General features: G+C 53.5%; 1 protein-coding gene across 11 annotated transcripts in view; it reads right to left on the bottom strand.

Moving 5' to 3' along the window:
- The window catches only part of MEF2D (myocyte enhancer factor 2D), an 80775-nt gene that overhangs the window by 34104 nt on the left and 32062 nt on the right, over nt 1–14609 (bottom strand). For all 11 annotated transcript variants that reach the window (XM_014260919.2, XM_014260921.2, XM_005532287.3 and 8 more), the window contains one exon: nt 5017–5307. In XM_014260919.2, the coding sequence (XP_014116394.1) occupies nt 5017–5070 (54 nt within the window). In that variant the 5' untranslated portion in view covers nt 5071–5307. The remainder of the gene's footprint in view (nt 1–5016; nt 5308–14609) is intronic.

Here is a 14609-nt window from a genome sequence, read left to right as displayed (position 1 = left end):
TCCAGCTGGTACAGAGGGAGCTGGTTTGGGGCTCCCTGTCCTGGCTGCTGTGCAGACAGCTGCTGAGGGTCCCCCACCCCACCAGAACGCACGGCACACTGACGGGGAAGGCGCGATGCTTGGCCAATGCCCTCTCAGCAAATGAAAAACAGAAAAAGAAAATAAGAGGCAGGAGGTCACTGTTTTGTCCTAAGCATTGCTCTGGGGTCAAAGCAGCCTCCAGGGGAAGGGCTGGAGATGAGCTGAGATGCCCTTGGGTGCCAAGGCCTGCTCCCTCTCCACATGGGAGGGCTTGACTCCACTCTGGGCCTCCACCACAACACCAATTTTGCAAGTGAACAGCTTAAATTCGCAGAGCTGAGGGAGGAGAGTGAACGAGGCTGCTGCCTTTGTTCAGCCTGTCATTGGCATCACAGGCACAGTCCAAAGAGCTCAACTTGGAGCTTCCCAGTTCGCAGAGATGGTGAGGAGCAGCACCACGCCAGCAGCACCCAGTGTGCACCCCCAGGGTCCTGCACCCCTCGAGACAGAGCCCTGTCCCTGCCTAACCAGGGAGGGCACAGCAGGGGCAGCTCTGGCCACACTTGGAGCTGCTGCCCCTCCCTGCCATCTCCCAGAGATGATTAAGCAGTAATGAGATTCAGCTCTAATCGCCTCATCCCCTGGAAAGTGTAGGGCTGGTACCCCGTGCTGCTGTGGCTGCCACGTGCGCCCGCTTTGGCCACGGCCGGGCTGCGGCCGCGCCACTCACGTTGCCAGCACCACCCCAGCCCCGGCACACTCTGGTACAAATTAAATTACTTGAGGGCCAGCTCCCCTGTCACAAATAACTCCCCCTCCCCAGCAGCGTCCCAGACTTGCCAGCCAGCCGAAAGCTCTGCTGTGCTCCCAAGAGCAGGAGCTGCAGTGCCACTTCAGCTGGGACCAGCTGCGGGTCTGCTCCTGCAGCCGTGGCAGGACAGGCACTGAAACCATGAGCTGTCTCTGCCCCCCTGTCTCACCGTCCCTGCTGGGGCAGCCTCTGCGCTCTGACACCCTCCAAGCAGCTCAAGGAGCCCCGGGAGGAAAACACGCAGTCTCCACCAGAACAGAGGGACCAGCCACGGGTGGCTTCTGCAGCCACTGGTGCTGGGGACACTCTGCCAAAACACACCTTGCCCAGCACCACCACAGGCTCGGCCACTGACACTGGAGGCCATGGGGTGAGGCCGAGATGTGGGGGCCGAACAATGGGGCAGCTCTTAGCCTTGAACACCAGAGACAAGCATGGCTTGGGTTTTGCCCTTGAGTAGTGAAGAGTGTGGGGTCATCTTCCCCAAATCAACAAGCAACCTGGGCAGAGCTGAGCAGAACACAAATCACCAAATTATCCCTCTAGAGAGGAGGGAATATTCCCTCTGCAGACAGGGCACAAGAGCATCCCTCTCTACTGACACCCCTACGTTCTGCAGAGGGAAGAAAGATTTGTCATTTAGCCACCATATCACACACAAGGATCACCTAACACAGCCTTGTGCATCCACTCACAACCCAGGACAGAAACCTCAAACCTTCCCCTGATGCCGTGCACGAGCCTCATCTAGAAGAATTAACCTTGTAAGTCTAAGAGGGTAATCAAATCTCATGCTTCAGGGCATAAGCCGATCACCAAAGGGGTCAGGAAGGAATTACTGCCCCACACTAGCAGGGGATTTCTTGCCTTTCCCCTGATGCAAACCATATTGGCAGTTGCCAGAGTCAGCAGCCTGGCCCTGAAGGACTGATGGCCTGATCTGTTGTGGCAAATCCTCTCCAGTAATTCCTCTAATGACATTAGTGACTCCGACTTGCTCTCCTCCCTTGGTTTTGGCTGCTGCTGTAATTCACGGAATCAAACACTGGTTTGGGTTGGAAGGGATCTAAAAGCTCATCTTGTCTCACCTCCCTGCCATGGGCAGGAACATCTTCAACTATCCCAGGTTGCTCCAAACACTGTCCAACCTGGCCTTGAACACTTCCAGGAACAGGACAGCCACAGCTTCTCTGGGCAACCTGTGCCAGGGCCTCTCCACCTTCACAGGGGAGAATTTTCCCCTAATATCCAATCTAAGTCTCCCTCTTTGCAGTTTAAAACCATTCCCCCCTTTGTCCTGTCACTCCAGGTCCTTGTCCAAGGTCCCTCTCCCTCATGGAAATTTAAAGTCCCTTTAGATCTCCCTGGAGCCTTCTCTTCTCCAGGCTGAATGCCTCCAGCTCTCCCAGCCTGGCTCCAGAGCAGAGCTGCTCCAGCCCTCGGAGTATCTCCATGGCCTCCTCCAGACCCACTCCAGCAGCTCCACATCCTGCTGCACTCCATGGTCTGTGCCCCCATGGAAGACAAAACCTGGGACACGAGCAGGGTCAGCTGAAGGAACAGCTTCAGCTCACAGCAAAGGCTCTGGAGAGCCCCTGTGCAGCCTCAGCTCTCCCTCAGGCTCGGCAGCCCCAAGCCATGGGCAGCATGAAGGGAAACGCAGGCGTCAAAAGCAGCTGTGCCTCCACCTCCTTGCTCCAGCACCGGTGAATTCCTCATTCTCCAGGGCATCCCTGCACTATTCCCATTCCTCTGCCACCCTGGCATGCCAAGGACTCCTGCAGGAACCAGCCCCATCCATCAGCTCCGGGAGTGACACAGGAGAGCTGCCCGTGCCCTCTGCCCCCGCTGCAGCAGGGGGGCTGCCACGGGGGCAGGGGTGGGCTGAGGATGCTCCAGACGCTGGGTTTAAGCCAGCTTAGCCAACAGCCTGCAGCCACACACGCATGGGCAGCGCTGATCCGCAGGGACACAGGGAGAGAAGCCAGAGGTGGCTCCGGGGGGACCTCACTGCAGCCCTCCAGCACTTCAAGGGGCTTATCAAACAGACAGAGAGGCACTTGTTACGCTGGCAGATAGCGATGGGACAAGGGGTGTGGTTTGAAACTGAAAAAGGGGAGATTTAGATGGGATATTAGAAGGAAATTTGTCCTGTGAAGGTGGGGAGGCCCCTGGCACAGGGTGCTCAGAAAAGCTGTGTCTGCCTCATTCCTGGAAGTGTCCAAGGACACATTGGACAGGGCTTGGAGCAAGCTAGGACAGTGGAAGGTGTCCCTGCCTATGGCAGGGGGGTGGGGTGAGATGGACTTTTAAGATCCCTTCCAACCCAAATCATTCCATGGCTCTATGAGATAAAGCAGAATGGGACACTTCTGCCCCTGGGGAGTGGATCCTGGTATTCCACATGTACAACAGGGACCAGGAGAGTGGAGCAAGAGGGTTCTCACCCTCTTTACAGCTCCTACCACAGTGGATAGAGCAGATCCCACTCCCCAGAGCAGTTCTTTTTCATGAAATGTCCTATCTTCCTGCTATGTCCTTTTTTCCCAAAGAAAGGGAGCAGTGAAAATTGGTTGCAAGCTGTGCTGGTGACCAATTAAACAGCTGCTGCTTTGCTGACACCCGATTTGATCGGGCTGGGTTCTGGGAAGCAAAGCAAGATGTGCTGCACTGGGGTGGGGAGCAATGCTCCCGTGCTGGGTTTTGGAGGAACTAGCCCAGCCAGGGATGCAATTACTGCCAGGGCAAAACCAGTGTCCCCCAGCCCAGGGAACTGGGCTTTGGGGACACCTGACATCAGAGATGTGCTAAAGCCATGACATCTGGCCACGCAAAGCAACTCCTGCTGCCAAATCCCACCCGATGCTGTGAGATCTCAGCAAGGGGCTTTATCTCCAGCCAGTGCCCAAGAGCAGCTCATCCCTCAGAAACAGTCCCATCACCTGGCTGCTGCCTCTGCAGAGCAGTGCCTCTTTCCCTTCCCGAGGGACTATCCAGCAGGGCCAGGCTGTGCCATCCCCCTCCAGCATCACCGATTATTTTCCATTTGTTTGAACTTCCAACAGGGCTACAGTCACCCCAGATCCCTCGCTCCCCTCTGCAGCACTGCCCCACAAGACACTCCAAATCCTTCAACAACCTCTAAGGCCCTGTTTCCTCCTCATGATGGATATAAACAACCCCAGGAGCAACTGGGGGTTTGCTGAACATCAGCAAAAACTATTTGATGCCTGTCCCGGCCCCCGCCACCAAGTGAAGCTATAATGAAGAAAACCTGCCATTTCCTATTGTTTTGCTGCAGAGCAATAAAGTGGTTCATCCAGTTCTGTTCTTTGCCACTCTTTAAGGATTAGGAATATATCCACATGCTTTTTTACTGTTTTCTCTGTTTTTCTGGAGTGAAAGTGGCAGGAAAGAAGTGTGGGGGGTCATGCTGGAGTGCAGTAGTGGCTGGACTAAAAGCAGAGGCTTGGATCTGCTGAGCCAGACTGCAGGAGCACAGAAAGCAGAGGGAATTGCCTGGAAGTCTTGTGGTTATGGGAAGTACATTGACAGAGTCATCCCAGAGCAAACCTGGGCTGGCAAAGTGCTGCTGCTCCACCACTCCAGTTTAAGGAACATGGAAATTTGGGAAAAATCTGTCGGATTTCTTTTTCCTCTGAGATACATTCCTACACACATGCACGTGTGTGTGTGTGTCTCTCAGGCTTGGCTTCTAGAGAGCCCAAGGAAAAAAGCCCTGGAGTCATTTAAGTTTACAATTGAGGAAAAAAAAGGAATAACTTGAGTTGTTTGCGTTCAGCAAAATGGATACTTGTTGTGGCTGTTTTTTATTGGAAAAACCACATGGAAAATGTCAACTGAAATATATTTTCTGCAGGACAAAAATAATAAAAAAAAGGGGGAACTAACTAAGTGGAGAAGATACTTTCTTCTGGAAAAGCACTTAGATGGAAATGGCTCAAGGAGCAATGCCTGGATGGGGCAGCACAACGGGGCTGTTTGCCTGGTCCTGGATCCGGCCTCAGCACCAAGTCTCGCCCATCTGCTTATTTTATGGATTGGGAAAAACACAGCACTGATGGCCCAGAATGGGATGGAAATGGATCATTTTGAAACTCAAGTATTTAAAATCCCCAACAGGAGAAGGGTGAGGTGAGGGAGCAGGGAGAGACAGCACTGACCTGCCGATTGCGCTCATCCGTGATCCGCTGGATCTGGATCTTTTTTCTCCCCATCTTCTCCGGAAATCCTCTCCACACCCGGGACGACTTCGACTCAGGGGAGGGGAGAGCTAACCCCGCTTTAAAATGCTTTCATTAAACAGCGTGGGGGGCTTTTTTCTCGGATGGAAAACAAACCCAAAAAAGCCAAAACAAAAAAAAAAAGTTTTGCGTGGCTTGGTGCTCAGTTCATGGTACCGTCGTGCGCAGCCAGACCCGGCGGGGCTGAGAAGTCAGCAGCTGCTCACAAACCTGCACAGGAGAGAGACAGGAGTGAGACCCTCTGCTCCCAAACCCCATCCAGGACCCCGATCCCCGGGGCCAGGGTGGTCTCTGATTCTTTCTCCCACCCAGCTCTGGGGCCAGGAGAGCGAGGATGGAGGCCAGGAGCCCCCCGTGGCACAGGACACGTGTGGGCCGGGCACTGCAACGCTCTGGGCGAGGAGGAGGAGACGACAGCAGTGTGCCCGTGAATCACTATTCCTCCGTGACACTCCAGACTTTTTTTCTCTTAATAAAGTCATAAGCAGTCGAGTGGCTGGTGATTAGCTCGGGCAATTTAAATCCGTCTCCAGTTTCTGCGCTAATCTTCAATTCGGAATTTTAAAATGTCTTTATTTGATTACTTGGAAGAAACCTTATAACCAGGCACAGAAACCTAATTCTTATGGGGAAGGAGAACTCGGAAGGCAGCTGAGACAGCCTGGCCTTCCACTGGGCTCAGGCACAGCGGATGTTTCCGTGGATCTGGGGCACACAATTGGCTCGGTGGTATCTTGTGCCCGAACCTCCCCACAAAGGGACGAGTGCTGTAGGTCACGGGGCTCCTTCTGCAGCCTCCCCACGATAATCTGCATCACCCAGCACCAGAGGCTGCACCAGATGTAGCAGGACACCTCCTGGCACAGCCCCCCAGCCCATCTCACCGTTTCCCAGCATGTGCTGCACTGCACTGACAGGACAAAGAGGCAACTTCAGCCAGTTCATTTTCCACAGGTATGTCTTTCTCCCTGCTCTCTCTCTGAGCAGCTGCATAACAGCAGTGATAACACTGCATTTAAAGCAAGGTGCCTTGTGCCAAGACCCAGGCAGAGGGAAAAACCAGTCCCAAAATAGCTTCATATCTGCCTCAATTTGGCAGTCCCCAGCCCTCGGTCTTGTTACAAAAAGCATAAAAAAACCCCAAAGCTTTTTCTCCCAAACCATCATCCCAAATTCAAAGCAGCAGCCACAGCCAACCTGACCAAGTTCCTCCTGCTCCTGTCCCACCCCAGAGTGCCCCCAGACCCTGCTGAAGACCTTCCCCATCCTTCGCCTCCTCATCAGACCATGCTCCAACAACGAACAAGCCCTAATGGTCTCACTCCCACACTTGTTTTTGGGGTTCACTGAGTCATTTGAGTCAATCTTTCTCTCTGCTTTTTTAGGGGGGTAAAGTTATTCATCATGCATCATATTCTGTGGTTTCAGTGCAAATTCAAGGAGCCCTTTTCCCCATCTCGACATCCCCAGTTTGCCCTCCAGGGAGAGTGAGGCATGGGGAGGCCAGGAAGAAGATCAGAGAGACAAAGGGCAGCAAAACCTGGATATTTTACACATAAAGTCCACCAGTAAGACTCTTGGCAAGGACAGACCATAAAGGGATGACATTTAATTCTTGAATCATTATTTACCAAAAAAGGTGCATGTTTCCCTCCCAGCAGCAAATAGGAGCAACCATGCAGCTGTGAGGAGCACTGTCACCACAGGGAACACTGGGCCAGTGCCAGAGGCACTTTGGCTGCTGCTCCCCATCCCACTGTGGGAAGCTCTGAAAAAAATAGGTCCCAGAGCATGGCCAGTTCTATAGCACCACCAGTTTCAGAGCATCACTGCTCCAGCTTGCACCATGTGAGTATCCCTCAAAGGTCAGTGATACAGGAAGAGCCAAAAGGAAAATGAGGATTTTAATTTCATCTACCTGGAGTGTCCGCTCGGTATTTCCCTCCCTGTGAGCCCACACAGGAGCCCAAAGCCTTGGAACCAAGGAAAGGATTTTGCACACACAGAGAAACTTTGGAAGAGGAGGAACCTTTTGTTAGGTTTGCTTTGCCACTTTTCCCTTTGGAGTTGCCTTTTCTCTAAACTGGCTGAAAAATATTCACCTTCAGCATCTTCAAAACCACCAGCAGCAGCACAAAGTAGCAACAGCTCCACAAGCAGACTCAGGGCAAGATGCTAATTCTTTCCGTGTGCTGCAGCTCTTGGACAGAGAAACCCTCTGAAAGACAGCGGATTTACTGTCCAAACCAGAGAGGAACTCTCCAGAAGCAACAATAAACACTGGAGAACAACGGGCAGTAAATTTAAACTGAGTGAAAGGAAACATATTTTAACACAATTTCATTGCAGGGCTTGTTCACAGGATGCTATGGCAGCCAAAAGCTCCACAGTGCTTGAGGAGATGGGATGTTTGTAGGGATGAGGAAAAAACCCTGGTGCTGCTCATCCCTGCCCTCAGCTCCACACGAGCTGGCATTTCTTGCATGGAGCAGTGGAATTCAAGCCACATTCCCCTCCCCAGGCCACAAACATACCCCAAGTGTTTCAAACCAAATCCCCTTTTTCAACCACCAAACCAGGTTCCTCCTGCTGCTCTGAATCCTGACTCTTCACTCTCAGCACCTTGGTTGGATCACTGTCCCAGCCTCAGGCTTTGCTCATGCTGCTGGATAAAGTTTTCCACAGGAAAAAAGTGACTTAACAGGATTCTGCTCGTCATCATGGGGAGAAAAGGAGCTGCCATGTGATGCTCTTGACCCCTCTATCCTGCCTGAGAAGGAAAACAAACACCCCATGGGGAAGGCCACCCCTGGATGGGGTGAAGAGGAGGGATGGAGAAGAGCACATTATTTATTTTTAGGCTGGGCTTTTTCCCCCACCATATTTTTAAACCCAGGTATTTTCATGTTTCCTGCCCAGGTGCCTGTTTCAGAAAGTACAACCACTGGCTCGAGTTTCTGAACAGCAGCTGGAAGAGCAAGAAACCTGGAGAGCCGCCTTCATCTCTCCTGTCCTTCTTGCTGGCACTGCTGCTGAGGCTTGGCCCCAACCCAGAAACATCCCCTCAGCCCCTGGAGCTCCCTCTCCTTTACCACCAAATTGCTTTGGCTCCCTGATTGCCCAGACCGAGGCACCAAGATCACCCACGACCTTCCTCTGTGATCAGGTGGAATTTAAACCCTCAAACTCCTACAGAGACAAGCACCCAGAGCACAGGACTGCAACGAGGAGCTGAGCCCCTAAATAACCTCTAACTTTCAGGGTCTCAAATGATTTTATATACAATAACCCCACTCATTAAATCATCATCTCCTCCTTCTCAGACAGCAGCTTCTTTCTTTCTGCTGAGCCTCGTTTTCCAAGGAAACTGCCAAGCATCCCAGCTACTACACCCCAACAAAGAGGGTCCAAGGGCATGGAAAGGGACCTTCAAATCCACTGGAAAGCAAATGACAGGTGTCTCACTGCAAAAAAGCCACCCTGACCCTCTTCCACTCCCAGGAATCTCACGAAGGATCAGGGAATTCGGCAGCGAGGAGCTCTGGGATGGAGGCAGCCGCCAGCGCCCGCTTCCCCCTCCCTGCGCTCCGCTCGCACAAGTGTGACTATCACGGCAATTAGCACACATGCCAATTAACTCCGAGCAGGTGCTGGTTAACTCTGTGCTGAGTAATTCATCCCCGGCTCCCAGTAAATTGCTCCAAATTGGAGAGACAGGCGAGAGAGCAGAGTTAGCATTTTGCAAATGGGGGAAGAAAGAAAAAGCGCAGAGGAATCTCAGCTGGGAGATGTTTTTACAAAACAAGGAATTGGGGGGGGGCTGAATCCCCAGCTCCAAGAGCTGGGGACAGAAAGGAGACAGTATCTCTTTAAAGTCTTTTTTTCTGAATTTTTTTTATCTACTGTACAAATTTCTGATCTATTTCACCTACTTCTAAGTCGTTTCACCTTTGCTTTGCACGGCAGCGGGGTGCTCTGCGCTGCTCCATAACTTGTCACTTTTCCATTCCAACTGAACGGCCCCACGCTTCTCTTGGCACGAGCAGGGACACTGAGAGTCTTACATCCACTTTCTACAGCCATTTGCTATTTTTAATATACTTTTATTGCATCCCTTTTTAGTCTTTCCTTACTAAAGTTAGCTTGAAACACCGCCCCTCTCCAGGGCGAAGAAATTCAGCTGCCCTTCCTTAACACCCGCCTTGCAAAGCCGTGTGCTCTCAGCACAATGTCAGCTGAAAGAAACCAAACCTTGGCCATGCAGCTGCAGAGGGAAGATCAAAAAGATTAATCTGAAAGCTTTAGGAAGATAAATAAAGGCAAATAAATGCATCCTTTCCAAAAATGTATTTTCCTTTGGAGCTCTTTGCTTTTCCCAGCATGTGGCACCATGCTCCCCAATCCATTCCGTGTGCAGGAACACACGGCAGAGCCAGCGATACAAGTGACAGCAAAATTGGGATGGGTTCGACATGGCACAAGTTCAAGGGACGTTTTCCTGATCTCCATCCCCAAAACAGGTCCAGTGCAATGGCTTGGCTGCAAGGAAACCTGCAAGAGGAGGTTCAAAGGACATTTGGAGGCTGGGAAAAGAAGAAAAACGCTTCCCTCGTCTTATGGAGGCACAGAAAGTCCCAGTTTGAAGGGAGAAATGCAGGTGACAGGTATGGCAGATCACAGCCCAGCCCAGCCCAGCCCAGCAACTGCTTCCCCCAGGCACCTCTCGCTGTGGGACCAGCCCATCCTTTACCCAAGATCTGCAGAATGCTCCCCAAGATGTGTTTTTCCTTACCAGGCTCCATCAAGTCAAGGGGCTGGCTGAGAGCAAAGGGAGTGTCCTCCCCACCACTATCCACCCCCAAAGATAGGACCAGGGCACTTGACACGACTGAATTCACAGACCCAAGCCCAAACACACTTTGGGGGTGTCAGGTTTATTCACATACAGAAATGACAGCAGTAACATGTCCCAGTCTTGCAGCTTCTCTGTGGGGAAAAAGGTCATTGCAAGGGAGCTTCAGCACACAACCAGTGGGCACGTGGGGTACAATGTGCAGGGTGCTACAGAACTGTAGAATAGCCTGGACTGGACATCTCATCCCACCTCTCGGTCACCCACTCACAGGGATAAATTTCTTCCCAGTATCCCATCTATCCCGGCCCTCTGGCAGTGGGAAGCCTTGTTCTGTCACTCCAGGTCCTTCCCTGCCCATGCCCAGGGCTGGATCCCATCCCTGAAGGACATGGATTTAGCTCAAGTCACCTCTTGAACCCGCCGGTTTAACTGCAGTTCTTGCCTTCCTGTTTCCTTTCTTGCTGCCTTTTGTGAGTTAATTGTTTTTTTAACATATCCTCCATGCTGACACCAAGGACTTTTAGTTTCCTTCTGTGTGGTTTCTGGATCAGCAGGACTGACTTCCTTCTCTTTTGCAAAGCCCCCTTCCCTAAAACACAGTGCCAGTATTCATGTTAATGTTGTCCTTCCTCTCTGGCAAAGCCAGTGGCACAGTGCTGGCTGTCACCCCTGCTCTGCTGTGGGATGGGGGGCAGTGCTGGCAGGGGAATGGGGCACCCAGGAGGGATGCTGCACCCACGTGGGGATGTCCTTGGCAGGACAGCAGGCAGCAAGGGCAGGTGCCAGTGAGTCCCCAGCCCCACAGCACCCACCGTGAGGGACTCCCAACCTGCCAGCTTAGCATTGTTTAGCACCTCTTTATCTCCAAACCGAGATAAAAACCGCACAAACATGCTTGAGTCTCCTCCAAAGCTTCTATTCTGGTTTCAGGATGATGCTATCTGGGTTCCTGTGTCGAACCTCCAGATGCAGGCAGGGGGAGGGGAGAGGAAGGTGGCTGAAACATGGCTCCAGAGCAAACCTGCTGCTCAGAAACACAGCTGCTTGACCCTGCCTGGGGCCAAATCTCACTCACCAGGCAGGTGCCAACCCAGTGCTGAGCTGCCATCCCTCCTGCACATCTGACACCCACCTCAGGGTCCCAATTTCCCTGGGATGGGCAGCCAAACCAGCACTCAGCTCCTGCCTGCAGGGGGGAATCAATCCTGCCAGCTGCAGGTGAAAACCTTGGAATCTCAGGGAAGCAGGAGTGAAGCTGGATTCAGTCAGGCCCCCAAGGAATTTGAAAGACACACATATATTCCTGACCCAGATTCAGGCACTCTCTGAAGAAAAGCAGATGCCAACAGTGCAACCAGCTCTGCTGAGCTGTAACAAAACCTCGCACTGTGCCAAGCCCGGCAGAGGCTGAGGACAAGCACAGCCCTGGCACAACGCTGGAGAAGTGGTGTTTGCTGTACAAGGTGTGGGTGAATGAAAGGATTTAGGGGAGATTATTAAACTGGGGTTGATCTCTCCCCCTGCAATTTCTGTGCTAGTGGAGTCAGACAACACAACAAGAAAGGATGACAGTCCCAACATCAGCACAAGAACTGGAGGCAGCACCCAAAGCAGGAACCCTGGTGCCCTACACCCCAAATCCCAGTTTCATGGCAGGAACACATCCACATGTAGCCAGGGATGCTGTCACATCCAGCTGCATAGGAACATGCACATCTCAGACTGGGGATGTGTTCTGCAGAGGCAGGGGGACAGCAGGTACAGCTGGTGACCTTCTCTGCACTGCCAGCATGGCCAAAGACAGCAGAGGCTGGAGGGAACACAAAGAAAGGAGGCTGGGCAGGAGCTCCAGGCAAAGTCACTGGCAAACCCACAGCCCTGCTTGGTGCTGTGCAAAAGTCAACCAGGGAACCCTCAGCCAAGGTAAGGACACGGTTTCAGGAAGGAAAAGCCTGCAGGACCAGGACAAGCAGGGACTTGCAGCCCCTCACACCACCTGGCTTCCCAGAGAGGCAGCTGCTCCTCTCTCCTGGAGATGCTACAGGGAGGGACCTGCAGGAACAAGTGGCTGCAGGGCTTGGTGTTAAACAGGAGGGCTTGGACAGTTCCCTGCTCAAGTGACCTTCAGAGCACCCTGAGAACAGCAACAAGGCTGACGCAGCTGCCAGAAAAGCCTCACGACCTTGAGCAGTGACCTTGGTGGTGGCATCCTCACAGCAGGGGTCATCCACCATCCTGAACCTGTGGTCTCCCAGGTGGCTCAGCAGCTTCCCCAGATGTGCAGACCCAGGCTGGGAAGCCTGCCTGCCCCGGGGGCTCCCCAGTATGTGCACAGCATCCCCTTCCCCTGCTGGTACCAACTGCTGGCACAGGGCAGCCCTGTGCCATCTCCAGCCCCATCCATCCTCCATCCCCATCTATCCTCATCTCCTTTCATCCTCACCCATCCTTCAGCCCTGTTTACCCTCCATCCCCAACCACTCTCATCCCAATCCACCCTCCGTGCCCAGGGAGGAGCAGCCAGACCCCCAAAGCTGTTGCCCCTTCCCCCATGCTCTCTATCACCAGCTCCAGAGTCAGAGACTGGGGGTAATTCTTCCCTCTGCACTAAGTGAGGTTTTCTAAATGATGGGAAGCAAGAGCCCATTATCCAGCTCCACTGCCCACCCCCACGGCTCCCTGCAGGGCATGAAATAACCACCTGCCAGCTCCCCGGAGCCCCGCGCCGTGGCAATGAGATCGCAGCTTCCCCTGTCACTATTGTCAGAGCAAAATTTAGATACCTGGTAATGAGGAGGTTTAATATGACAGATGAGAGGTTGACTCATTAAAAAAAAAGAGCGAGAAGGAGAGGGAGCTGAATTTGGGGTCGGATCCTGCACTCAGCAAATCAGGAGGCTGTGACAGCCGACCCCGCACTGGTGGGGAGCAGGAGCAGCTCTCAACCCCAAACCAGCCCCACACTGGGGACTTTCGCTGCTGCTGAGGCCACAGGGACGAAAGGGGAGGCATGGAGGGGGTGGACATGGCTCCAGTTTTTGGGGCCATCCAGTTCTGCTCCCCACGGAGCTGCCTCCCGCTCTGGGGTGGGGGGGATGTGAGGCCAGGAAAAGTCTCAGCGCCCAACGGCAGCAAATGTTTCACTTTGAGGGCTTTTCTCTCTCAGTGAACCGTACAGCAGCATCCCAACATTAACATTAACATTCACTCTCCCATCCTGAGGGTGCACCCGTGGCCCAGTGCAGCCCAGCCAGGACCCTCACTGTGGATCACCACTGTGGCCATCAAGGACATTGATGACTTGGGTGTCCCAAAACACAACTGCCCCAAGGGGGACAATCACTGCCTTCAACTCCAGCACAGGGAGCAGAATTCCAGCACTGGGACCCAGTGGGGCTCCCAGGGGCAGCTCAGCAGCATCAGGACAAAGTCCTCCCTGCTGGGAATGTAGGGGCACTCCACGAAGGGGATGGGATTTCCTCCAGTAGCAGAGGCGACAGCTCTCTCCTCCTGGTGGGTTTTACTCAGGGGAATTCCATGAGACTCAACTGCTGCTCCAGGCCAATCATGGGAGCAGTGGAAATCCACAGCAGCCCCACAGGACATGGCTGAGAGTGAAACTGTCCCAGGGGAAACTCTGCTGCTCCCTCCCGTGTCAATGGGATGGGGACTGGGGATATGTCCTCTGCAGCAGAGGACTAATACCCTTTGCCCAAGGGCACCATGGCACAACTCATGAAATCCTAGAATGGTTTGGAAAGGATGGGTTGGAAGGAAATTTAAAACTCATTCCAACCTCTGTCCCAGGTTGCTCCAAACCCCATCCAACCTGGTCTTGAACAATTCCAGGGAAGGGGCAGCCGCAGCTTCTCTGGGCAGCCTGTGCCAGGGCCTCCCCACCCTCACAGGGAACAATTTCCTGTCAATATCCCATCTAAACCTGCCTGCTGGCAGTGGGAAGCCATTCCCTCTTGTCCTGTCATTCCAGGCCCTTGTCCCTCCCCATCCAGGCCCAAAGCCCCTCTCCAGCTCCCTTGAAGCCCCTTTAGGCACTGGAAGGATCTCTAAGGTCTCCCTGGAGCTTTCCCCTCTTCAGGCTGAACAGCCTCAGCTCTCCCAGCCTCATCTCCAGCTCATCCCCAGCCCAGACACATGATCAGCGACTCTGTGCCCCATCCCCACCCAGGAAGGGACACCCCAGAGCAGCTCTGCAGACCCTCCAGTGTGGGTTCAGCCTGGGAACCAGGGCTATTGAGAGGTCAGAGGTCCCCGGTGCCACCACAGAACTCAGCCCCTGAGCACAATCCGCCCTCCCAGTGCACAACCCCAGCAGCGCCATTCCCAAAGGCCCAGCCCTTTCCCAAGGGCCACCAAGATCCTTCAAACCAGCCTCCCACAATCACTGCTTTGTTGGTTTTGCACCCCCAAGGACTGGTAACAGCTGTGGTGCCCAAAGTCATGGGGCTGCTGATTTGATTTGCATCTACTGACTGCTGACCACATCCACGGCCAAGGCAGCCACCTCTTCCCTGGGGTCCAAAGGAGGCAGATGCTGCTCCTGCACTGTCCCATGCCACACTCTCCAGCAGGGTTTACATGCCTTGAGCTCCTGGGAAGGAAGCACCAGGTTCCCCTGGGGCTGCAGGGTCCCACACTC

This window comes from Pseudopodoces humilis, chromosome 31 (assembly GCF_049639895.1).
Source record: "Pseudopodoces humilis isolate 2021_Gansu_Grassland_sample_001 chromosome 31, ASM4963989v1, whole genome shotgun sequence".
Taxonomy (NCBI): Eukaryota; Metazoa; Chordata; class Aves; order Passeriformes; family Paridae; genus Pseudopodoces; species Pseudopodoces humilis.
Note: the sequence above shows the minus strand (reverse complement) of the source record. Positions and strands in the feature narration are given on the sequence as shown.